Below are 26,484 nucleotides of genomic sequence, written 5' to 3'. Positions count from 1 at the left end.
CTATGGGCAGAAGGAGGCTGTAGTACTTCCTTCTCAGAGAACACTCTAGAGCCCAAGAGAGCTGTAGAAAGTTACACAGGGTCACACCCACAGAACATACACAATCACAGTGAAATGTATACCCAAGACCTGAGTGTAGTTCATTCGGTCTGCACTCAGTGCAAATAATGTCACCGAGCCCTGGAGAATGGGAGATAGCAACAGCCCTCGGTTTCCCTCTGACTTAGAAATATAGTGAACAAGCTACAAGAAACTGCAAACTAGAAGATCTTGTCTCCTGGAGACTCTCACTTCTTTGTCACTCTTCCCTTCCTGGGAACATCAGCCTCTTAGATTCTTCCTGTTCCTCCAAACCCAGGTCCACAGGTTCCCAAACAGAGGGCAGTGCTCTGTGCCCCCCCCCCCCCCCCCCGGGAGGGCAGGGCTGTGGGGGATGGAACCAGCTTGAGGGCCTAGGGCCCCTGGGGACTTCCTTCTCTGTTCAGGGCATTGGGTTTCTGGGCTATCCCTGAGTCCAAGAAAGAGGTGAAGGCTCTCCTCTGGTGGAAGAGGCAGCTCTGCAGGGAGTGAGCCTCTCTGCCCTTTGCAATGCCTGTAGCAGGCACTCAGGGAGGGCTGGGAACTGGGTGAAGGTGCCATACCCAGTAGTAACTGCTCCAGGGGCGGCTCTGAGTGGCCTGAGCCTGTACCTGTCATCCTGAAGCCTGGAGGCCCAGAGAAAAGTCCCAGAGGAGGCACCCACTTTTCAGAACTGCTGCTTTTGGGGGTGGGGTGGGGTGTTCTCCTTTGGGGAGCCGGGAAGGTGGGAGAAAGCTGAAGGGACAAGAGCCCTTGGACGAAGGAGTTAACAGTTGAATATCTGTCATATGGTGGCCACTGCTGAGGGCTTACGGGTCCTATAGGATCTCATTTTAACCCCCACAACATCCCTGTGGATTATACCCCTTTAACAGATGCAGAGCCTGAGACCCAGAAGGGCTAGGTGTCTAGACCAGGGGCTCAGCCAGTAAGTGGAAGGGGCAAGATCAGAGCTCAGGCCTGTCTTACTCTGGCGCCCCAATGTGTCCCTTACCCCTTGCCACCGGAACATGCGAATGTAAGACTTCCCCTGCCTCTCCTCCATTTACTCGGGGCACAAGTTTACCGGGAGTCTGATCTCTCGGCTCACATCTGCAACCTCTCATCTGGCCGACAGGAAAACCCCTCCGACAGGTCCGGGCACGTGCTCTCAGTAGCAGCAGCAGCAGCAGCGGAGAGGCGCACAGTGGGTCCGCAGAGGCAGAACTGGCGTCTCCCGCCTGCGCCGTCCGGCCGCCCCGGGTCTGGGGCTCGGGCGGGGTGGGGGCGGTGGGAGGGCAGCTCCGCGGGGCTTCGCGCCGTGACATCAGCCCTGCTGTGGTGCAGTGTGCAAAGCCCACTGGTTGGCGTGGCCCGGGACACGCCTTCCCCCGAGCGGAACAAAACGGGGCGCGGGCCGGGCGCACCCAGCCGCCACTTCCGAGAACGTTCCCACCCGCGCGCCGCGCAGCCAGCTGCCAGGTGAGTGCGCCCCGCCCGGTCCCTCCGCGCGCTCCCGGCCACGCGCTGCACCCCCGCGGCGCCGGCCCGACCTCCCGGCCGCCGCGGCCCCACCACTTTGCTGGAAAGCAAAGTGGTGCGGCCGGCGGGGGGGGCCGTCGCGGGCCGCGGAGTGGGAGAAGCGGCCACACTTAGCCGGAGCGGCGCTTCCCTTTCCAGGAGGCGCTGGGTGCCTCCCGGCTCGGTGCTTCCTGGCACAAACGGCTCCTGCGTGCGCCTGACCCGGGGTGGCCGGGCTCCCCCACCGCCCGCAGGTCTGGCAGCAGAACAATCAGCGATTCTGCGCGCCACTGACGCTCATTGTACGGCAGGGGGATGAGGGCATCCGTGCCACCCCTTCCCTCACCCTCCTGCTCCGGGAGGAGAACGTGCCGGGGGTGGGGTGGAGGAACCATCTGGCTTCAGGGCCCAGCCTGGGGCATCTGTGCCCTGAGCGCAGGTGCGAGTTTTCACTCTTCTTAAGGAGCCAGATGGAAACGGCAACATTTCGCCTGCCCCCACCCCAAGTCTGGGTGCCAGGTGGGGACGATTTATGCCCACCGTCAGTGTTTTGTGGCCTCAGTCCTTGAAGGCTGGGGAGCAAGAAAGGAGCTGGTGTTGGGCATATTTAAAGCAAGTTGCAAGATGTTACCCCACAAGCAACCTCTGAAGCAGGTGTTGTGTCCACACTCACAGGCGGGGTGGGGTGGGGGTAGATATCCTGCATGCTCTTGATCCCTGTGCTGTTGTAAGCTAACCAGGACCTGGGTCTAGGCTGGGAGGAGTAGCTTGGGCTTGGCCCCTCCCTAGAGGCCTGGGGTCCAGCCATCCACCCCGCTGCTCCCGTTGGTGGGGGGCAGGGGGGTGGGGTGAATGAATGGGCAGGCCCTTCCCTCCCTGACAGGGCTCAGCATTGGGATCCAGTGGCAGTGACACTAAGGAGACCCACTGGGCTCTGGGTAGAAAGTGAGTCATGAAGAGGCAGCCTGGAATCTCCGTAAGAGATTGCTTGGAAGGCAGACTGGCTCAGCCTTGACAGATCTGCCACTCAATATACTGGTGACCTTGGACAAGTGACTTAACTTCTCAATGCCTAGTTTCTTTTGGGAAGGGTACTTTGGGAGGTATTGCGCAGACCTGGAATACGGTGAGGCTCCATTACTGTCTTCTGTCTTGTCTTCCCCTTTCCTTCCCAGAAGCTAAGGAGGCTGGAAGTGCTGGCCGTGTCTGTCGTCTCAGAGGGCAGGTTGGGGATTTCTCCTGGGGTTCGGGGACAAGGGTCCCCTAGCTTTCGCTCAACAGGTGCCTCCTGACTCTCCAGCCGGGCTCTGACTCAGGAGCCCAGGGTCTCCTCTTCAAAGAGAGACTGTCCTCAGTCCTCAGCTGCTTTCAGGCAGCTTCTATCCCATCCCAGCCGAATGCAGCCCTGCACTGCTCACAGCTTCCCAGGGAATGACCCTTTGCCTCGGGGAGGATATCCGGGGTGGGGACAGTCAGACCGGGCAGGAAGTTTATCCCGCTGAGGGTGTGGTGTGGGCTACACAAGGGGGAGGGGGACACTGCCCAGGCCAAAGGGTCTGGGGGGACGGGATGCAGGAGAGAAGCTGAAGAGCAGGCCCACCGGTTAATAAGGTGTGGGAAATGGGGGTGCCACAAGTTTTGCCTCTGGTCTGCCCTGGCCCCGGGGGTTTCCTTTCTCAATTGTAAACATCTGCATCTGGACCCTAGCGTCCTCACTGGAGTAGAGTGGTAGCCTGGGAGTGTGGTGTGGATACTCGGTTGGTGGTCAGCAAACATTTGGTGAACCAACGGGGTAGATACAGGCTATTAGTTGCCCTACTGGACAAACAGTTAGCAGCCAGTTTTTCCCTGTGAGCATTACTGAGGATCAGGCGAGGGGAAAAAAAGATAGTTTTTATTTTCCTGTGGCTCTCCTGGTGGTGAAAACAAATTGAGAAGGCTTTTAAAAAAACAAACAAACAATTTTTTTAATGTTTATTTTTGAGAGAGAAAAAGAGAGAGAGAGAGCATGAGCAAGAGAGGGCAGAGAGAGAGGGAGACACAGAATCCAAAGTAGGCTCCAGGCTCTGAGCTGTCAGCACAGAGCCTGACACGGGGCTGGAACTCACAAACCATGAATTTGTGACCTGAGCCGAAGTCGGATGCTTAACCGACAGAGCCTCCCAAGCGCCCCTGGGAAGGCTGTGTTGATAGGCTGCCAAGGTTTTAAATAGCTTTGTAAGCCCAGCTTATTGTGAAAAGTAGGTTTGCTTGAGGACTGAAGAGTCCTGCATTATACATTTTTACATATTTATTTATTTTCGAGAGAGGCAGGGGAGGGACAGAAAGAGGGAGAGAGAATCTCAAGCAGGCTCTGCGCTGTCAGCATAGAGCCCAACATGAGCCTCGAGCTCACAAACTGTGAGATCATCACCTGAGCTGAAATCGAGAGTCAGACCCTTAACCCACTGAGCCACCCAAGTGCCCCCTGCATTTTACATTTTGAGGTGTAGTAAGAACTTCTAAACAAAGAATTGCCAGGGAGAACAAAAGGACCTTTCCTCCAAGTCAACCATCTGCCATTACTTGGGCATCTTGCTAAATATCTAAAATTGAGTCATAAAATTGAACAAGAAGTATTAGCGTTGACCTTCCTTTAAGGTAATAGTAAGCAGATATCTGCACTTACCGTGCACCAGAGACTGGCCTAAATCCTTCCTGTGTATTATCTTGAGCAATCTATGAACAATCCGATGCTCCCCATTTTAGAGATGAAGAAACTGAGGCTCAGGAGTGATAAGTAACTTGCCCAGTACTACAGCTGGTCAGCTATGGAGTTACCATTCAAAGATAGGCCAACTCTTTCCATGCTCAGTCACTTTATTATTCCTCTTTGCTCCCGTTACATTCCCAATTTCTAAATCAGTTTACTAGGGCGATCGATATCTGCCATTTGTGAAACACACGCGCTTTATACAAAGTGCTTTGCTGTGGCTTATAAAGTACTTAAGGAAGATATGGCTTTGCCATTATGAACGCGAATGGAGGCAGGGTTAGAACTCATGACCTCTAGGTTTCTGCTGCACGGCCAGGGAGGAGAGGGCGCCCCTGGATGTTAGGTGTCAGATCTGGTGGATATGCTTTTACCAGGTCTGATGTGTGTTTGAATTTCCAGGCCAGGTTTCCAGGAAAGAAAGGAAGCCTGGAAAAGAGACTGCTTGAGAAAAAGGCACACACACATACACACACACAGAGTAACTAGCTGTGGGTAGGGAGAGCAGGGAGGGGGTTGCTGGGTACCAGAGGCTTTGCCTGTGGTTTCCAGTCGTCAGGAATTTCTATGGAAATGACGTGGCTGTACTACGCAGCTCCCCAGGAATTCGTCTGACGTGGGCATTGAGTAATTCCCATGTATGGTAAAGTGTGTAAATACTGAGGCGGCTAGCATTTCCAGACGCTGGTATTTCCAGTGCTTCCCCAGGGCCAGAAAGGCAGCGTCTGACTCCTCAACAGTAACAAAGGAGGAAGAAATAGAAGGTTTGCAGCTGGAGCACAGGCTCGGCCCCAACCAGGCGACAGGACCCTCCTCCCTCCTCTCCAGTGTGCCTGGTGCTCTTTATGCAGGGCTGGGGGTGGGGGGGTGGGGGATGGAGCCTCCTGCGAAGTCAGCTGCAGACAACCTGTTTTTATAAGGTCCAAGTGCTAATTTGTCTTTGCTTTTTAAAATTCAATCCAAGAAAAATCAGTCAGACCTTTCAGCGTGGGACGACCAGTTGTTACCACTCTGCATTGACATCATTCCAGAAAAGAACCAGAGAAACTTGATCCGTTGACTAGTCTGTGAGACCTTATTATAATATAAGATTTCTTGTAGTAGTTTTGAAATATTAAAAAAAAAAATCATAGACCTCCCCCTCCTTCTTTTATTGACCTTCAGGTTTCTAAACTCCGCAGGGGGAAGACATCTACTCTAAGAGGCATTAAGAGACAAGCAGGAAGAGACATAACACTGTACTTGTCAGCTCAGTCACACAAGGGCCATGGGAAGGGAACACTCCTAGCACAGGGAGAGAGCTGAGCTGGAATGACGGTCAAGTCCCAGGGTTCCACGGGGCCAGGAGTCACCAGAGCTCAAAGATCCTGCCACGTGCAGAGAGGTGGGCCATGTGCAGGTCTGTGAAGACATCGTGTAGCGGGCGGTGTGAAGCTGGGGGCAAGTTTGCGGGTTCTTTAAATTATTTGTTTTTAATTTTTAAGTTTATTTATTTATTTTGAGAGAGGGAGCAAGTAGGGTAGGGGCAGAGAGAGAGAGAGAGAGAGAGAGAGAGAGAGAGAATCCCAAGCAGGCTCCGCACAGAGCCCGATGCAGGGCCTGAACTCACTAACCGCGAGATCCTGACCTGAGCTGAAATCAAGAGCCGGACGCTTCACCGACTGAGCCACCCAGGCGCCCAAGTTTGTGGCTTTTTTTTTTTTGTTTAAATCGGCCATTCCTCCCCCTCCCAGTGACCATTATTGTCGGGGGAAGTCTATTTCCTGGGCTTTCGGGTGCCAGCTCTTAAGACATGGGTTCTGAACCCTGATCAACATGGCCCTGCCTCCTTCCCTCTTTCTCCTTGGCTGCTCTCCTGACGGGGCATGGAAGAAGAGGCTGAGCTACAGGACTGGAAAGGGTGACAGCTCTCCCGTGTACCTGGCCAAGTACCACAAAGCTCAGGTAATACGAGCAGTGCATTTCTAATTAGACAAACACCTGACGGGTCTCTACCAGACCGAGTGGGTGGGGACCTGAGCTCTGTGGCCAAAAGTCGCTCTTTGACCCTAGGGAAAAAGACATTTTTGGAATGGGAGAGATGGGATTTTTCCACTGGGTGAATAAAGACATGGGATGGTTTGTCAAATCACGGTTTGACGAGAGGAGGCTTTCCTTCAGACACTTGTGGCCGGTGGCTGAGGATTATCCATCTCTGAGATGGTTCCTTGGACTTCACACATGACCACGCTGAACCCATCACCTCATCCCAACTTTCATGACGTGTATGAACGTGAGCGTCTATGCCTTACATCTGCTTCTTTCTCTCTTGCTATGCAAGTCGCCATCTTGAATCCCTCCTCTCAAGATTGAGGATCTGGATACAGCTCTTAATGGGACAACTAGATAGAAAGGTGTGGACAGTTAGCTGCTTATCAGAAGAGGCCAACCCTTGGCTTCTAGCTTCCAGCCGGCCCTAAGGATCCTGACATTTCAGGTAAAGAGCTGACCAGATATTTCTAGCCATTCAGCAGAAAATTCAAGGCCTATTCTCTGTTGAGATGATCAACGTAGTGAAAAAGGGCAAACCAGAACACAGGCTGCAATTGCCAGTGGGAATGTAACTCTCTGGAGGGCACCCGCTGCAAACTCGCCAGGTGGATAATGGGATTACAGAAGATAGCAATGATTCTTGAACACCCAGAACAATATACAAAAGAGCTTGATACAAAGACACAAGTCTCTGCTTGCGTCTCAGGCAGCCAGGGGGAACTAGATCCCAAAGAAGGGCAAGTCACTTGTCTCCTTTGCTGGGCTGACAGATCAGCCAGGAATCCGTGGTCCCCATTTGGCATGTTCTTGCTCAAGCCTTGCTCCCTCCAGATGTGGGCTAGCTTGGAAGGACGGTAGACGTCTGGCCCCACAGCTGGTGTCAAGCTTGCCTGGGCCGGTCCTGTCAGTGGTGATCAGAGGACCGAGGACTTAATGGTATGCCTGGCCCCCTGCCATCACTTCCATATATTTTCATCATTCCTCCGAGCAGCGATTTTAGGGAGCCCATGTATGGTTCAAGTTAGAGACTAGCAAGTTGAAGCTCGGAGAGGAAAGTAAGTTGCTCAAGATCCTTCAACTACGAAGGGATGGAGTGCAGACCCACTTTTCTAACTACTGAACTCTCCCACCTGAACTCTGACCTGGTGAACTTGCCTCCTCAGAGTCTCCCATAGTGCCTCTTGACAGCCATAACTAGGAAGGCAATTGAGAAGCAGCTAGGTGTCCTCCTAAGCACCCCAGAAACTCTGAGAAACAGGTTTCCTTTTAAGGCCACTCGGCCTCCTGATAGATAGCTGGAATTTGGCTGTTGGAAAGAAGGGGCCGAGCAGGAGGGCGGGGGTGGAGTGAAGAGTGCTCCCTGGCTGTTGTAGGGAGGGAGGTGGCCAGGGCTCCCTCCAGCTGAGACTTCCCCACGGCAAGTCCCCTGGAGGGGTCCTCATGTGGACAGAGGGGATGGGGAGCCCATCCACAGGGGTGGTCTGGGACCCTTCCAGTTAGTGAACCATCACTGTTTTTCAATCCCGAGGTTCTAGAGCCCTTGTCCCTTCACTGGGCTCCTGAGAGGAGAGCCCCCAGCCAAATGGCCAGGCTCAAAGGAATGGCGCAGGCATCCCGGGCAGATTTTCCTCATTGGCAGGGCCTTGGGTTTCACCCATTCTCCGCCCATGTTCCTGTTTCCCTGGGGCCCTGCTGGAGAACAAGGAGAGGCCTGTATGGAGCTGTGGGTCTCCCCCAGAGGGAGAAGGGCTTTGTGTCTGGAAACAAAACACTGTTTGGAACTGGCTCTCAACCACATGGTTAGGGGAACTTTCCTCCTTCGGGGGTATTCCTAGGGGCATGGAGCATATCCCTTGCTGGTTCAGGAGGTTGGAAAGGGAGGAGAGAGCCACACGTTGGGGTACTGTATGCCTACTGTGAGCAGGCACACTGAAATACGATGGGGCATCAGCATGACAGCTGGGGAGGCAGAGGACTCAGAAGTAGCTAAACCCGCATTAGAATCCCAGTCCTGTCTCTTCCAGATGAGTCACTGCTAGCAAGTGCCTAATTTCTCTGAGCCTTGCTTTCCGTATCTATAAGGTAGGCACGTATTCCCCGTCTCCAGGTGGGGAAGAATGAGATGATTTATGTAACCTGGTGCACAATAAGCATGCAGTCAATGGCAGGCTGTCATTTGGGGTGCCCTAGCTGCAGGAGTTCTCTGGGGGTGACATCTAGTCCCTTAGTCAGAGGCAGAAGAGAATCTGTGTGGCGCCGTAGGAACAGGCACGTTTTCCCCAGAAGCTTCCCAAGCAGAGCCCCCCTCGCATGTCACTGCAGGTGTTTGAAGCAGCCCTCGCAGGAGAACGGAATGGCTGTGGTTGGCCACTCTGTGCACAGGCATTGATGGAACACTTCCCACAGGCCAGGTCCGGCGCTGGGCATTCCGGGGGCGGAACCCAGTGATTGTATCACCAACCCTGATCATTTGGGAGGTATGGTAACAGGAGACAGCTGGAAAAGGAAGTGGAGACCACGCAGGGGAGAACCTCAGTGTGAGGGGAGTGATTATTCTCAGGCAGCGGGGAGTCACTGATGGCTTTTGCGCAGGGGGAGCCTCCACAAAAATGATCTGGCAGCTGCTTGGGAATGGAATAGGAAAGAGATTCCAGAAGCAGCAAGGCCATAATTGCTGTCTCCCTGGGGCTGCATTCAATTGTAAAGTAACTTAAACAACAGAGGGAATTTGTTGGTTTGTTTAACTGGAAAATTCAGAGATAGATTGAACTTTAGGTTTGGCTGAATTTGGTGGCTTAATGATGTCATTACAGACTCGGTTTCTTTTTCTTTCGTCTCTCAGCTCTGTCTTCCCTGCTGTCAGCTTCATTCTGAGACTGTTTGTCCCCCTTGGGACAACCACCTCAGAACCCCTTGCTCCCTGTCCTCAATGGGGGGAAGAGGGACTTGCTTCCAGGAAGTTTTCTCCGAAGATCGGGATGCTTTTTCCTCCAGAGCCCCCAGAACTGCCTTCTCCCATCTTATTGGCTTGAAATGTATAGCTGGCCCACCTTTAAGCCAATAGCCTTGGCTGCTTAGGTTAGATCCAGGCCATGTGCCATGGCTGAAAATTGAGATAGTTGCCAAGAAACAGGTGAATATAGCACGGTGTCTTCTTCAAAGGGGATGGGCTGCGTGAGGGAGAGGTGAGTAGGCTGGGTGTAGGGTGCTGGGAAGAGGGCTTGAGAGGAGTGAGCCTATAGGGTCAGCACAGGTTTTGGGGGTGAGTGGGCAAAGGGGAGCATAGAGTGGGGTGCAGCTAAGGGAGGGGGAAGAACCCACCGATATTCTCAGGGGTGGGATAATTCCTCTGTGGTGGAGAGAATGGTTGTGGCAGCACGTGCAACAAATGGAAAAGTCGAGAAAAAGAACAAGTGTGAGAAAAGGCAATGGGTTCAGGTCACGCACGTTGAAACTAGGGTACTTGTGGACCATCCAGGCGGAGATACTCACCTGAACTCAGATGGACGAGACTGGGCTCAGAGGAGAGGCCGAGGCCAGAGATGTATGGACGTCCTTGGCATGAAAGGACGGCAAGTGCGGTGGGGCCCTAGGAGATTGGGGAGAGACGGGGGCCAGGTTGGGACCAGAGGAAACCCCAGCTTTTAGGATGTGGGAGGACAAAGCAGGGGGGAATGAAAATGTGCCTGTCTCCTCCGCTGGGACAAAACCTTGCTGAAAATCCCCGTGATCATTGTGATATTTGAGCCCCAGTGACAGTGATGAGCCAGCACCACCAACACCCCTTTGCCCACCTTAAGCCCTACTTATCAGCCTGCACACTTTTACTGAGTAGCTCTACTGGGTCCCAGGCTCTGCAGAAATGCCCCAAGAGAACTTGGCCCTAGGGCATCCTTCGTTCATTCCTCTGCTACTTATTGAACACCTATACGAACACCTGTATGCCAGGTGCTGTGTAGGGTGTGGGACTCCTTTGTGAGCACGACCTAGACCTTCTTGTTGAGCTGAGGCCTATGTCCACAGTCAGGCGGGAAGCTCTCCAGCAGTGGAAACCATGTCTTCCTCTGTCCTTGACATTGATTCTTGCTGTCGGCACAAGTCCTGCTACCGGGGCTCTGGATAACACATCCCTGTTTTCAGCATTTCCTGATAGGCTCCTGGTGAGTTTTCTCCTTAGGCGCCTTTGCGTCCTGAGTCAACAGCCCCCTCTGGCCCCGTCCCCCCTTCATTTCTTAGCACCCTGCATCATCCTATCACCCTATCAGCCCATCCTGGGCTACCTTGATACCCATCTTCTACCCACAGTCGCCCGTGCCTTGCACGGGAACCCGCCCTCCATGAACCTCTGTCAAGAAAGGGAAAGGGGTCGGCGTGCCTGGGTGACTCAGTCGGTTAAGCGTCTGGCTTCAGCTCAGGTCATGATCTCGTAGTCCATGAGTTCAAGCCCCATGTAGGGCTCTGTGCGGACGGCTCAGACAGAGCCTGGAGCCTTCTTTGGATTCTGTCTCCCTCTCTCCGCCCCTCCTCCGTTCTTACTGTCTCTCTCTCAAAAATAAATAAACATTTAAAAAATTTTAAAGGAAAGCCAAAGGGTCATCTGCGTCCTTCGGTCATATGTCTGAGTGAGGGAGTGAAATGGAAGGAGAGAAGCTGATCCCATCAGCCGAAGGGGATCCAGGCTCTCCAAACTTCTATGGCATTTACCTTCTGTGCTGCTTTCTGGGGCATCAGGTACCCACTGGCAGCAGGCCTGTCCTGCAGTCTTGGGCTTCTGAGTTAATAATAATTAGTGAATGCCAACTCTAGGCCAGCCCCTGTGACATGCCCTACCTCATTTGATCCCCAGAAATAATCTATGAAATAGCTTTTGTTTTTTTCTCCTCATTTTGCACGCAGAAATCAAAGTTTAGAAAGACCAACTACCCAAAGACAGGGCCCCTGGATGGCTCAGTCGGTTAAGCGTCCAACTCTTGATCGCAGCTCAGGTCTTGATCTCAGGGTCATGAGTTCAGGCCCCCAGCTGGGCTCCGTTCTGGGCATGAAACCTACTTTAAAAAAAAATGGGGGGGGGTGGTGGCGGGGGGAGAAAGGCCAACTATACATAGCCAGTGAGTGGTGGGTTCAGAATTGGACCCACCCCGTCTGGCATCAGGACCTCAAGTCAGAACCAATACGTAGAGCATCTCAGAGCTGGTCTCGAGCTGCCTGCTTTGGACTCATCTGGGGTGCTTATTAAAAACCCAGATTCCTGTGCTTCATTTGGGGTCTGGTGTGGCGCTGGTCAGTCTGATTTCGCAGAAGCCCCCGCCCCCCGCACCCCTGATCCTAATGGGCCTAAAACTTGAGAACTATGCCCTGTGTGCTACCTCCTACTTAAAATTTTCTCTGGGTTTTTTGGTGAGCTATATCATACACATAAAGGAGCACATAAAGCCTTCATGTATAGTTCAAAGAATAATTATAAAGTGCCCATATGGCAACCACCCAGGTTAAGGGGCGCCTTAGCAGCCCCTCTGGAGACCCCCAAGATGGTTGTGGTCCTTTCCCTGTCTTAGAGGCACCAAATCTAAGATAAGAGTTTGTGATATTCATTCCCTTGTTTTTCTTTATAACTTCTCCACCCATGTGCTCATCTCTCGACAATATGAATTGTGTCTGCTTGTAAACCTTACACAAATGATTTGTGTTTTGTGAACTACAGTTTATCCACTTCTTTGGCTCGGGTGCATCTCTGTGAGGTTTATCCCCGTTGATGCATGTAGCAGAGGGTTCAATTTATTGCAACTACAGCCTCCTAGAGCTGGTATTCTTATGCTTGTTTATACTGTTTATTTTTTTTTTTAATTTTTTAACGTTTTTTTTTTATTTATTTTTGAGACAGAGAGAGACAGAGCATGAACGGGGGAGGGGCAGAGAGAGAGGGAGACACAGAATCGGAAGCAGGCTCCAGGCTCTGAGCCATCAGCCCAGAGCCCGACACGGGGCTCGAACTCACGGACCGTGAGATCGTGACCTGAGCCGAAGTCGGATGCTTAACCGGCTGAGCCACCCAGGCACCCCTGTTTATTTTTTTTTAATGTTTATTTACTTATTTTGAGAGAGAGCGGCAGAGAGAGAATCCCAAGCAGGCTCCGCTGTGTCAGCTCAGAGCCAGATGTGGGGCTTGATCCCATGAACCGTGAGATCACGACCTGTGCCGAAATCGGGAGTCGGGCACTTAACCCCCTGAGCCAGCCAGGTGCCCCTGCTGCTTATTTATGCTGTTTAGCGCCTGGCACAGGCTGAAAGTCAATGGTTGCTCAGTGCACATCTGTTGATGGCTCTGGGGCAAGAAGCCAGGAGGAAGGGGGCCAGGGCTGGGGGCCCCCACAGGTGCTCCGCTCCCCCTCCTTCTGTCCTCGGTCTGCCTGTGGCTCTTCTGTCATGGGCGATCTGTGTTTCCATCTCCCCGTAAACCTAATTCCCGTTTCTGTGTCCCGTTTCAGAATGCCGAACTGGGGCGGAGGCAAGAAATGTGGGGTGTGCCAGAAGACGGTTTACTTTGCGGAAGAGGTTCAGTGTGAAGGCAGTAGCTTCCATAAATCTTGCTTCCTGTGCAGTGAGTACATGCCCCGGGCCCTGCTGTCGTTGTCGTGGGGACTGGGTCTGGGCCCGCCCCCGCAGGCTGGGCCTGTCAACACCCCAGGGAACTGGCCCCATGGGATGTAAACAGCTTGACATTTGGCTGGAGCGCAGCTGGGGAGGGAAACACTTAAGGGCCTCTTTGTTCCGCTCAGAAGCTGCTTTCTAAGGGGACGGGCTGGCCAGAGCTGGCGGGGGTGGCAGCCGCTGGGGGGCTGGGAGCCAAGCTTTCAGACTTGGTTAGGGAAACTTTCCACTCTGCTTTCTCCTCTTTCTCTCCCTGCCACAATGTCATCATTGAAGAGGAAAACATCAAAGTTTTACCCAGATTATCACTTGTTAAGAGGCTGCAATTTTATGGGGACACCCGAGTCTGGGAGAAGAACTGGGTTCTCCCTTCTTCCGCCCCCTTCTGAGCCTGCCTGGTCACTTCCCTCACCTCCCATTTTGCTCCAACAGCCTGGGATAAGAGGAAGACAGATCAGGCAGGCAGGCAGGCAGATCTTTTGGTATCCTCTCCCAGTAACCCAGAGCAAGAGTGGCTCGAATCACAAGCCTGGATGAGTCCGGATCCTGACCCCGACAGTGTTTTCAGAGCACCCAGGAAGCAGTGCCTCAGGGAGGCGCCCCCCCCTCCCCCCATTTCTAAATGACTCGGTTCACTGTGATCAGAACAGAGGGTCTGGGTCAGAGGAAGAGGTATTTTCAGCGACACGAGTTTTCCTTGAGGGCAGACAAGAGTGGGAGGCAATGGAATGTCTTAGTTAAGCCCTGGGTTTCTTCAGCCAGTCGGCCAGAGTTCTAATCTGAATTCAGTTTTGGTTATCTGGGTGGTGATGGGCAAGTTACTCAGTTTCTCTTTGGGTTGAGTTGCCTCATGGTGACAGGGGAGCTAATAATACTTATCACACGGGGTTGTTGCGAGAATGAAAAGATAGAAGCTTGGAAAACCAAGTCCTTACCGCAATTGATACATGATAGGCACTGCCCCGGACATGCACGTGGTGCCTATGGGACTGCAGGCAATGTGGTGTGATGGCCTCACAGGGCGCTGAAGTCCCACCCCACCTGAGAGATCCAGAAAAGGGGTCCCGTCCATCCTACATTGCATGGAGCACAGTTGGGGGTGGGTGTCCGTGGCCCCTCTGTTCCCAGGTGATTTGTGGTCCAGAGTAGGAGCCAGATGGGCCAAGGGCCGCCTGGTCACCGGATGTTCACCAGATCTCTACCTGCTGCTGGGTGACTCAGCCGGAAGCCACCCAGCACAGGGCAGCAGGGGCCCACACCCTGCGCAGCCAGCCACAGGGGCAGCCGGAGGGCTGTGTCTGATGAATGGGAGTAAACGAGCCCTGGTGGGGCCTAGTTGGCCTCTAGCCCACAGAGGAGGCCGCAGACAGCCGCATCTCGTTATCAGCAGTTCCCTGCACTTAGGAATTTTCAAGCCGTTTATTTTTTCAGAAGGAATAAGCGGGCTCAGCATTGGCCAGGAAAGAGGGTCTGGGCTGCTGGGGTCCATAGGGCTTCTGTCTTTGCTCTCAAATGTTGCTTAATCACTAGAAGCGGCCAGCTGAGAGGCCTCAGTCCTGCCTGTGGAGGAGTGGCTGTTAGTTGTGGTTGAGGGAAGTCAGGAATTTAGGGGGTGGCATAGGAGGAAGGGAGCAGGCCTGGGGCAGGGTGTGAGGGGGTGTTGAGGACTAGAAACAGTTGTGGAAAGTCAGGCCGGGGAGCAGGGCTGGGAGGGGGTGTTGTGAAAGTAACAGCCATAGGGAAGGATCTTACGTCTGCCTAGGGTCTCAGGGCCTGCACGGTTCTTAGTATCTGAGACAAAAGAAGTTCTGGCAATCAGGTGTCTCCACAACTTGCTTATTCCTGGTGGCAGAACAGCATTTTGCACATTTGTTTATGATTGGAAGGAGAGTCACTTCTCTCTTTCAGAGAAGTGGGTGTGAAGTGTCCAGGTTGAATTCAAGAACTCAGAATAACCCTCAGAGAATCAAAGGACCTTCCTTCCTAAGTTTCTTCTGAAGGCTAGCAGAGTATGGGCCTGGGAGGCATTAAGGGCCACAGTCCCTTTGCTGGCTGGGCCTCTGACCGTTTGGGTCCTTGGCTGTGGCTTCTACTCAGCGTGGCACCTACGTTCCCTTTCCTGAGGGCCTGGGACAAACAGGAGGAAGACAGGATGATGTAATAAGAGTCGGGGAGAATGGCTTCCACCCTGGGCTTGGCCTCTGACCTGAAAGCAGGGACAGAGAGGGTCTAGGATACACCTGTGGTCTCGGCAGGGGTGGCCAGTTCCTGTTAGCAGGCGGGAGAGCTCAGCGCTGCAGCTGGGGTTCGGCCTGAGGCTGTGTGGCCTTCTCTGAGCTGTAACCAACTCCCTCCTGGGCAGGGCAGGGTTGAGCACCCAGCCCTGTGGAACAGTGGACCTGGTCTGACCTCACCCCATGGTGGTGAGTGATAGAACTGGGCTGTTTCCCAGAACCGCAGAGCATAGGGGAAGCTCAGAGGAACCCTGCACGCCCTCTGACACCAGCATCTCCTCGCCTGCAGCTGAAATTTCGGGTCGGTTTTCACCCGCTTGGTCCCACATGCTTGGCCTACCTGAAGGGGGTCTCGGGCAGGCAGAAAATAGCCAGATATGGAAATCAGGCTTGGTTCTGACCCAGCCCTGCTTCTGGCCAATTCTGTGAGCTTAAACTTCTTTGTGGGCCTTGGTTTTCCTTGCAGAGAGAATCCCTCTCTGTTTTGGGGTGGGGTGAGGGGGCTCCGACCTCTCACCTGTGGCTTGCCTCTTGCCCATATTTCAAAACAGCATCACCAAAAAGGCCTCACCAAGCCTGTGGCATCTGGAAGGACATATTCCCAACAGGTGCACCACTCACCACAACTAAGTCTTTTTTTTATCTTAACACTTGGTAGAAATTTAGTTAGGCCTTCATTCAAAATTCCCTTTGAGTCTTTGGTGGAGCCTCCAGGTGACCAGACTATATTGCCCGCATGGAGGTGGAAGGGCAGAAGGTCTTGGGGAGAACAAAGCAGAGCAGAAACCCTCAGGGTGGTCTCGACTCCGGTTCTGGGGTTCTGGAAGTCAGGGCTCAGTTGGCCCTGCAGGGAGCCACCTGGAGGCTAACGACTTTGTAGGCCCCGCTGTCTCTGGGCTGAGCTCCTGTAACTCCTGCTGGCAAATTGAGTCAAAATAGACCTCTGCTCCCCCAACTGACCTCGTCTCTGCTTTCTGCCTTCCCTCTGGTTTTGGAATTCCCGGTTCAACTTGGGTCTTACGGGAAGCAATTCCAGGCCGACTCCTGACTTCCTGCCCTAGAAGGGAATGTTGGAGCGTGCCGTTCTCTCTCCCTCCTTCCTGGGAGCCAAGCCCCAGGGGAGGTGGTGGGAAGTTCCATATATGGGCTGCCCAGAACACTGGAATGAGGTGGGAATGTCAAGGGCAAGACCAGAGGGTCCTTATTTAGTCTGAATTCTCCAACCTGGAGGGCAGGGTGAGAGGAGCTGGCAGAGGGCCCGACCCTTTAAAAGCCAGAGGATGGCAAGTTGCAAATTGCTGAGCTGAGAGCCTTCTCACAGGGAGGTGAGAGGCGTAGCTTCTCCAGTGGTTGCTGGAGGTCCCCCTCTTCAGGACATATTTGAGGATATGGTCCAGCTGGGTACACTGGACCGCCATACTTAAGGAACCTCATCGAACCAAATTAGCATTGTAGGATAAGACCTAAGCAAACAAAGTGAGGACGAGTCTCTTGAGAGAAGTAGGTGGAAGTTGGGAGCACATGATCTTTTGAGGCCTGGGCCTGTCCTCCCTCCTCCCTTGTGTCCCCGCAGTACTAACTTTATATATAATACTAGTAAGAGCACCCAACATTTATCATGTACCTCCTGCGTATGGGGTATTGTGCTAAGCACGCTACATGCAAGATCTTATTTAGTTCTCCCAACCACCTTTTGGGGTAGATATTATTGTCTGCGTTTACAGATGGAAACACCGAGGGCCACCTGGCTGGCTCAGTCAGGAGAGCATACCGCTCTTGATCTCAGGGTTGTGAGTTCGAGCCCCATGTTGGGTGTAGTGATTACTTAAAAAAAAAGAAACAAATAAACAAAAAAACCCAAATGGAGACCCGGAGGCTAGCAAAGCAAAATAACTTGCCCATCACGTACAGGTCACACAGCTGCAAAGAGAGAGAGTTGAGATTTGATTCTGAGCAGTCTGACTGCACAGGGCCCCAGGCTCCACTTCATGGGCACAGGCCTCTTCTGAGATACACAGGAAGATATATGAGACTCACAGGCTTTCTGAAGCTCATCCCTTTCCAATCTCCCATACCCCCGGGGTTAGGAATTCTTCCCCGAGTCTGACCTCAGTTCTCCTGTGGCAAACTGTTTTCTGAGATCAGAAACTCCAGATCTTGTTGTTGTGATTAGCATGACCCACATCTCACCCTAAAGCCCACCATGCTGGGTACTTAATAAATAGAAACCTGCTCTTCTGGGTGCATCACTTCGCCTGTGCTCCCCGCACCCCCAAGCATGCAGATTGTTTTTTTTTTTTCAGGGTCACATTGCTGGGAGCAGGAAAACCCTGCCCTTCTTCTTCCTTCCTTTCTGTTTTCTTCTCTCCTGTTGGGACCCGTGGTCTCTTTGTCAAGAGCAGAGTGAAGGCCCTCAACACCTTTCCTGCGGCTTGGGGTCAGCCTAGGCCGTTGCCTCTCAACCTGGGGTGCACTGCCGCCTGGCAGGTGTGAAGGTGGAGAGGACGGAGGGGGGCACACGTGGGCTCCTGTGAGAGGTGGCTGGGCCAAAATTTCTAGAATTAGGCCACGCAGATCCCCTCCCTCTGTCCTCCCAGCTCATTGGCCATCTGACCTCCATTTCCAGGCTGCTCCTGAAAGATCAGGATATTAGTTATCAGAGGGCCCAGAGAGCTTCAATGGCAGGGGGCTTGCAGTGAGCAAACAGCTCACCCCAGACCCGGCTTACCATAGTCACTTCCCTCCCCAGTGGTCTGCAAGAAGAATCTGGACAGCACCACTGTGGCTGTGCATGGTGAAGAGATCTACTGCAAGTCGTGCTATGGCAAGAAGTATGGGCCAAAAGGCTATGGCTACGGGCAGGGCGCAGGCACGCTGAGCACCGACAAGGGGGAGTCTCTGGGCATCAAGCACGAGGAGTGAGTACAAGAGTCTCACCACTTTTCCTTGGCTTCTGTCCTCCCGCCCCCGGATCCTACACAACGTCAACCACTTTTGGTTAAGCGGCGGAAGGCTCAGAGAGCCCCTGATTTCCTTTTTTTTTTTTTTTTAATTTTTTTAATGTTTGTTTATTTTTGACAGAGAGAGACAGAGCATGAGCGGGGGAGGGGCAGAGAGAGGGAGACACAGGATCCGAAGCAGGCTCCAGGCTCTGAGCTGTCAGCACAGAGCCTGATGTGGGGCTGAAACTCACAAACCGTGAGATCATGACCTGAGCCAAAGTCGGATGCTTAACCGACTGAGCCCCCCAGGTGCCCCAGAGACCCCCTGATTTCCAAGGTAGGACTAGAACACCCCAATGAGCCAATGAGAGGAGCTGAGGGTCCAGCGGGGAAAAAAACAGGACAGGCTCCGCCCTGTATGGAGAGTGCCGCCTATATTTTTATCAGGGTTGGAGCTTAGAGGGGCCCCAAGAATTACTTTGTCTAATTTCCCCTTTTCTCTGAAGAGAAACCCCAGCCCAGGCTCAGTGGCTTGGCTGGGGGTCGCACAGCCAGTGTCTGAGCCAGACCTGGGTTCAGAAGCAGCACCATTGCCAGGCCAGTCTCATTCTCTCCGCCGTCTCTCGCCCACTGTCAGGGGAAGTTATCTCCCTTCCCTGGAAAGACTATAGGGTTTCACTGGCACCCGCCGACCTCTGGCCTGCGGAAACAGTGGCTGTTGGCAGTCGGCCTGGCCAGCATCTTGACCTTGGGGGGAATGGACAGAAATGACAGATGAGTTAGCACATTTTAGCCAAGGTCATTGCCCCAGAGGGAGTGATTTGTCAGCAGATTTCTCCTGGAAAGACTCTGATAATAGGCAGGCTGCAGGCATGGGGACTGGAGGAGGGCAATTCTTAGCAAACGAGGTGCTAAATGATGCCAGTGTTTTAACTCAGTGACTGAGGGGAGTACAATGCCTCTGTGAAAATAGCATGGTGCTGAGCTTTGGTTTGTCCATCTGTAAAATGGGAGATGACCTTGGAGGCCCTGGCCGGGAGAGCTGCCCGCTACCTGGCGCCAGAGGAAGGCAGAGCCATGCCCACACAGGGCCAGCCGCACTCATGTTCCTCAGTGAAAGTCATCTCACCGCATGTCCTTCCCCACACAGGGCCCCTGGCCACAGGCCCACCACCAACCCTAATGCATCCAAGTTTGCCCAGAAGATTGGTGGCTCTGAGCGCTGCCCCCGATGCACCCAGGCAGTCTATGCTGCCGAGAAGGTGATCGGTGCCGGGAAGGTAAGGTGGCTTCTAGGGAGATGGGGTGCGGGGAGACGGGCTGGTGAGACACCTTCTTGAAATGTGCGCCCTAGAACTTTGTCCTAGAATGCTGACCCTGGCTTTGCTCTAGGGAGCCTGAGCACTGGGCTTTAACTCCCTCCCTTCTAGGGAAGGAGGAACCCTTTGTCCCTATGGGTGGCTTGTCTCTGTGCCTCTCCATGTGCAAGGACTGAGGAAGGCACCTGTGGGCTCCTGGGAGGGGTGGCTTGGCCAGCATTCTTACTCCTGAGGAAAACAGGCCCGCCATGGATGGAATTGATTATTAAATGCTTAGGGGCAATTTATAGGGAGTTGTAAAGATCAATTTGCGTCTCTAGAGTTGGGGACCACAGCCCCCTAAGGGTGCAGGGATGGGTTTCAAAGGAGCTACAAGCCCCCTAAAATTATATGCAAAATTTTGTAGGAACATGTCTGTCTCTGGGAAGAAGATCCATAGCTTTCATCAGATTTTCAAAATGATTTGTGATCCCCAAAGTATTAAGAACCACTCAAAAATCTATATACCTTCCATGTCATAAGTTGTAGACTCCAGGAAGCCCATCCATGTACTCCCAGGGGAGAAACTTTCAAGGTTCAGGGCTGATCAGAGCCTCCTGGGAAGCTTTTGCAAACTATTTCTGACCACTACGTATGCCCTTCCTCTGTGGACCCCCAGTCCAGGCCATGGTAAGAATCACTGTAGTGAGCCCGCATCCTAAGTGAGACAATCCCATCTCGCAGAGAGGCTGCAGTGGAGAAGAGGCGGGAGAATTGGCAGTCACAGAGTAGCGGTCAGAGAATCACAGAAGAGGCATCTTCAATATATGGCCAGAGAGGACTTCGGGATCTCCACAGGAAGCCCAGATGGAGGGGTGATGTGGCCAAGGCAAGAGCCTGTCTGCAACTCTTCTGGCTTTGGGTCTTGGCTTTCAAGCCATGAGGAAGGTGCCCGGGACCAACAGATGGGGAACTAACACTTGGGCTCCATCTAGACCTTAGCAGGCTGTCGTTTTAACCCTGACAGTCCTGGTCGGAGATAGGTATCATTATCCCATTTTACAGATGAAGAAGCTGAGTGTCGGAAGCATTAAGTAATTTGCTCAGACCTCCTAGTGAGGCAGTGGCTAGGCTAGGAGTCAAGCCTGGGTCCATCTAACTCCAAAGCCCATGCTCTTACTACTGTCCACTCTGCTTTGGGCCGTCTAACCTCTTTGAACCCACTTCCACAGCTGTACAATGGGAAGGGATCATGAATCCTAGCACGATGACGATGAAGACCTTGGACCCTAGACAACCTGGTTTGAAACCTAGTTTAGCTGCTTACTAGGTGTGCGACTTTGGGCAAATCATTTCTCTCTTCTGAGCCTCAGCTCTGCACCTGTAAGGTGAAGCCAGTGATGATCCCTGACAGACAGAGTTGTTTTACACATTAAATGAGACAATGCACATTCAGGACCCAGTGCAGTGCCTGGGACGTGCTCAGTACACAGCGGCTATTGCTGTTAGGGTTATTACTATTGTTACTGTTATTGTTTACTTTTGGGGATTGTTGTGAGGCCCAAATGAAGATCTTCGCTACTGATTAAATGATATGAAAACAGGAGATATTAATCTTATTGTTAATTTGGCATCTTTCCTGCTCACAGTGTCTCACTAGGAGATTAGAAAATTATGAAAACTAGCGAAGAATCCGTATGTGCATTACCTAGACAGGGTCTCTCAGTTAAGGCTGCAACTTCTAAGGGATAGGATAAGAGGATTTGGGGTTCAAGCAGAAAAGGTTGGGAGAAACTCCCACCTACCTCTCTTTGGCCTTGGCCAAGAAAGAACTGTTGAGGAACAGGAGTGCTTTGGAGCGCTGAATGAGTGAGCAAAAAAGGGTCAAGCTTACTTGGAGGGAGGGCTAGGCAATGAGGGGCGGGTGGTGGTCCGGATGCAATTCAGCCCTGCTCCAGCCTGGAGAGTTGGGGTAGCAGCCCCTGCTTTGCAGAGGAGGAGGCAAAGGCTGGGTGACCGCTGAGGTACACAGGGTGCTGGGAAGGAGACCAAGATCTGCCTCCCCCCTCCCCCGCATCTCAGCTCTCTGGACCCTGCCGTCCCTGGAGCATGGAAGGTCTGGCAGCCAGGAAATCTGAGGGGATCCATTTTCCTTTCTCATTCTCCAGCCCAGGCTGTGCTGAGGGAGGCTCTTTGACCTTAAAAGGCTTTGTTTTGTCCTGCCTGCGTGCTGCCTGCCCCCAGCCTTCCTGGTTTTGCAGAGCTGTCCACACAGCAGTGGCTTAGCCTGCTCAGCTGTGGCTAATGGGAACAGGGTGCTGAGAAGTCTTCCTGTCTGTGCTGGCTCCCGTCACTGTGTACAAACCTGAGCCGGCTTCTCCCCCGGCAGGCTGTTTGTTAGCCCTGTGTGGCCTCCAGGCTCCTCTTAGAACCACAGAGGGCTTTCTGCGGCCCCTGGAGAGACTGCACTTTTCAGGCCTTTCTCTGCTCAGATCAGCATACTTCATAGACCCTCTTCTTCCAGAGTAATACTAGATATGATTGGTTCAGGGCCTCCTCTGGGCCAGGCCTGTGGCAGGCACGGTACCCTGCTAAAGCCGTCTAGTCCCCAGAGCTACCTAGCAAGGGAGATAGCACCAGCCCACTCTCCGCGAGGGGATGGCTTGTGGGTGCACAAGGCACCCAGTTCTAGAACTTCAGAGGCTGGACTGGTTCCGATGGATAGGACTTACAATAGCCTGCACTGTGGCCAGGCACCATATGTGAATATACGCAGATCTCCCATCCATCCTGCAAGGTAGGCAGGGGGGTGTCCCAGAGCAGGAAATGACAGAGACTGTGCAGCAGTAAGTGGCAATGCCAGGATGAGTCAGGAGCCCATGCCCACACTGCTAACCCACAGGCAGGTGCGGAGAAGGCTTGTCTGGCCCTGCCTGTGGAGAAACAGCTGCTACCTTGGTGGTGGTCCCACCCCCTCACCTGCCCTTTGTGGTGCAGCTGGTGCCATTGCAACACTTCCTTGAAGATGGCATGAGGTAGTACGTGGTCCCTGGCCTGCCTCCTCCTCTGCCTGGCCCCCTAGGCCAAGTCCTCCCAGTGGTACCAGCTGAGCAGACTTCCGAAGGGTCTTGAGCCCTTCCTTGCCGTCTTCATGTCAAGGGGGATGGGGCTGGGGGTGGAGGGGTAAGGGACACTCTAGCCCCTGGTGGCAGTGTTAACTCTTTCCTTCCCTACCCAGTCCTGGCATAAGTCCTGCTTCCGGTGTGCCAAGTGCGGCAAAGGCCTCGAGTCCACCACCCTGGCTGACAAGGATGGCGAGATTTACTGCAAAGGTGGGTGGTTGCACTTCTAATGCGAGGCCCAGAGGTCTGAGGGGGTAGAGGGCTAAGTAGTTATGCCCTTGCTAAATGTAAACCAATTCCTGGCCTCGGGGTCGATTGCAGAGCTTCTAGTATGACCCTTCACTTTACATAGGAGGAGACAAGCCAGAGGGCAAAAGTGACTTGGCCAGAGTCATATGGCCAGTCGGGGCAGGATGGGACCAGAACCCAGCCTCCTAACTCCTAGTCCGATGCCCTTATAGCAAACAGTGCTCCAGTGGGAGGGCTGGGAGGTGTGGCCTGAGGGAGGAGGAGCCAGGCCTTACACTCACTGTACTCTCCACAGGATGCTACGCTAAAAACTTCGGACCCAAGGGCTTCGGCTTTGGGCAAGGAGCTGGGGCTTTGGTCCACTCTGAGTGAGGCTGCCGCCACCCACGCACGCTGCCCACTCCCGTGCTTTTCATCGCCTATCCTTCCCAGCAGCCTCGGCGACCTCCAGGATTCTTCCTCCCTCTCCTAGCCCTGCCACACATCACTAATGACCTGAACTTGGGTGTCTGGCCCCCTTTGGTTTGGAGTCTACCTGAGGTCCCACCCCTCTAAAGAGCTCCCTCTGCCTGGGATCTGACCTGTCACCAGAAGGAAACCTCAGTGTTTCAGTGTAGGTAGGACCCGACCCCTCCTCCTACACCCCGCCCCACAGTCCTCTGTTCTTGGCCTGTTAGGCTGAGTGTCTGTCATCAACCTGCCAAGATCCCTGAGCCCACATCTCAGATCCCAGAGGAGCAGTAGGCCCAGTGGGGAGGGAAGCAGGACCATGATGGGGCAAAGGAAGCTTGTGGTTTATTGGATCCTGGAGATTCTCCTCTGTGGGTAAGAGGGTGGGCTTCTTGGTGTCCCTTAGAATAGGCCTGGGATGTCCCAGCTCCGGGAGTTATTAGGTGGATGCAGAAAGGCACAGAGAAAAAGGGTCATGGACTGTAGGAGCCACTTGCTTCTCTGGGCCTCTTGCCTCTGAGGCTCTGGGGACCTGGTGTCCTCCCCTTCCGGATGAGAGAACAGCTTAGGTCTGAGAGCCCCAAAGTCAAGATGTGGTCTGACCTCCCCAGGAGTCTAGTTCCTTGTTTGACAGAAGCCCTAATGAAACACCCCCAGAACATACTTTCATTTATCAATGGCCCCAACCTGAGGGTAACTAGCTCTGCCCCTGGGTCCCGAGGCTATGGTGGCAGCTCCTCTCATCACAGCACAGACCAGGCCAGTGCTCTGTTCTTACCACTCCTGCTTGACCCTCGGATGTGGAGGGAGGCACACACAGCCTCGGTCTTGATCTGGACACCCCTTCCCTGTGTGCCCAGTCCTCAGGACCCCACCTGCCCACTCAGGGCCTCGCCCCTTCCATCCCACCCTTCTCCAGGGACCCTTTCCCGGCCACATCACTCCCATCCCTTCCAGGCCCTCCCACTCAGGAGCAGCAGGAGGAAGGGGAGGGGCTGGGTCTCGCTGCTCCCAGTGACTGAAAGGACAACACTATATGGAGCTGTCACCTGGAAGGGCTGCAGGCATGAGCTGTATTCAAGCTGACTTCTCATCTGGTCAATAAAGCTCTTAGAACAGAATTCTGGCGTCCAGATCCTTCGTCTGTGAGAGGACCACTACCCACAGGGCTGGGAGGGAACTTTGACAGAACGATCAAATTCCTAGGAGGTTAGGTGGCAATAAGTAGGGTTTGTTCCTGTTTTTCCAAGGGCTGCTCACTTTCTAGTATCAGTTCTAACTGAACGACACTGCCTGGAATGACCCGACCAACCAAATCCTGCTGCCTTGCCCGGTCTGGCCGCCAAACCCATATCTGGGTGTGAAAACTCTGTGGGCTTTGGAATTTGAGGGGCTCAGCAAGGACCCAAAACTGTGCTCAGAACTTCTTCCAGCTTGGAAAACCCCTGAGCGGGAGGGAAACTTAGCCAGAGGAACCTTCCTGTCGAATCCAGAAAGTTTACTTCTGCCCAGGAAGGACAGAGTGGTGGGGCCTAGCTCAGTGTGCTGCATGGTCAGGGCCCTATCTTAGTCTATTCTGGCTGCTATAAAAAAATAGCATAGACTGGGTGGCTTATAAACACACAACTGTATTTCTCATAGTTTTGGAGGCTGGGAAGTCCAAGATCAAGGCACTGGCAGATTTGCTGTCGGGTAAGGGCCTGCTTCCTGGTTCATAGCCAACTTTCTGCCATGTCTTCACCTGGCAGAAAGGACAAGGGAGCTCCCTGGAGCCTCTTTTATAAAGGCACCGATTCCATTCATGAGGTCTCCACCCTTATGGCCTAACCACCTCTCAGAAGCCCCACCTCCTAATACCATCACATTGAGGATTAGGTTTCAACATAAAAATTTGAGGTGGGGGCGGGTAACACAGACATTCAGTCTATAGCATTCTGCCCCTGGATCCCCCAATTCACATCCTTTTCACATACAAAACACATGCATTCCATCCCAACAGTCCCCAAAGTCTCACCTTGTTCCAGAATCAACTCTAAGGCTAAGTCCAAAGCCTCACTCAGTGTCATCTACATAAGATATGGGGAAGACTCCAGGTATGATTCATCCGTAGGCAACTCCCCTCCCCAGCTGTGAACCGGTGAAAAACACAGATTATGTGCTTCCGAAATATAATGGTGGGACACGCTCAGGATAGACATGTCCCTTTTTTTTCTTTTTAATTTTTAAAGGCTTTATTTTTTAAAGTAATCTCTGCACCCAATATGGGGCTTGAACTTACAATCCTGAGATCAAGAGTCGCACACTCTTACTGACTGAGCCAGTGAGCCAGTCAGGCGCCCCAGATGGACCTTTTCATTCTGAAAGGGAGAAACAGGAGAGAAGAAAGGAATGATGGGTCCCAAATAAGTCCCAAACGTGATGAGGCAAATTCCATTAGACTTTAAAGCTTGAGAATAATCCTCTTTCTTCTGGACCCACTGGGGTGGCAACATCACCCCCACAGCCCAACAGGGTGATGCCTAATGCCAGACTCTTTGCCAGGACCCTATCCCTATGATGGCTCCGGGTGGCCCCATTGTTTAAAACCTAGCTGGAAGAAGCCATGACCCCCAAGCCCTTGTACTCAGGGCTTCAGTTGGAAATGATAGCCTTAATGATCACTGAATGACCTTCTGGGTCATTCTTCCGTTGTCTTGAAGAGTGGCACTTAGCTTCTGTTGAGGTGGCTGACCTAGACTAATCTTATCATAAAGTCACCTGGCCACACCCTTAATGTTTTCACTTTTTTGCAATATGGGTAAGCTGAGAATTTTCCAAATCTTAAATTATGCTTCCTTTTTGCTTAACAGTTCCATCCTTAAGTCGTTTTTCTCTTCCTAAATTTTACTATAAGCAGTCAGAAGGAGCCAAGCTGCACCTTCAACGCTTTGCTTAGAGATCGCCTCGGCCAAATAACCAATTTCATTGTTCACAAGTTCTACCTTCCACGAGACATTAGTATCTGAACACATTGAGTCAGGTTCTTTGCCACGTTATAATGAGGATCCCTTTTGTACAGTTTCCAAAACCACGTTCCTCATTTCTCTTATCAGAATGGCCTTTACCGTTTATATTTTTACCAACATTCTGTTCAAAATTACTTAGTCATTATTCTCTGGCATGACTGAGGCTTTGTCTGGC

The 26,484-nt window shown here is 52.9% G+C and overlaps 1 protein-coding gene across 1 annotated transcript; it reads left to right on the top strand.

Annotated features, from left to right (window-relative positions):
- Positions 1 to 1,235: 1,235 nt before the first annotated feature.
- On the top strand, positions 1,236 to 24,425 carry CSRP1 (cysteine and glycine rich protein 1). The gene is made up of 6 exons (XM_043568643.1): positions 1,236 to 1,539; positions 12,847 to 12,959; positions 17,993 to 18,161; positions 19,336 to 19,465; positions 22,722 to 22,815; positions 23,150 to 24,425. Exons 2-6 carry the CDS (start codon positions 12,848 to 12,850, stop codon positions 23,224 to 23,226), a joined length of 582 nt encoding a protein of 193 aa, XP_043424578.1. The 5' UTR covers positions 1,236 to 1,539; position 12,847; the 3' UTR covers positions 23,227 to 24,425.
- Positions 24,426 to 26,484: the final 2,059 nt, after the last annotated feature.

This window comes from Prionailurus bengalensis, chromosome E4, assembly GCF_016509475.1.
Source record: "Prionailurus bengalensis isolate Pbe53 chromosome E4, Fcat_Pben_1.1_paternal_pri, whole genome shotgun sequence".
Taxonomy (NCBI): Eukaryota; Metazoa; Chordata; class Mammalia; order Carnivora; family Felidae; genus Prionailurus; species Prionailurus bengalensis.
Note: the sequence above shows the minus strand (reverse complement) of the source record. Positions and strands in the feature narration are given on the sequence as shown.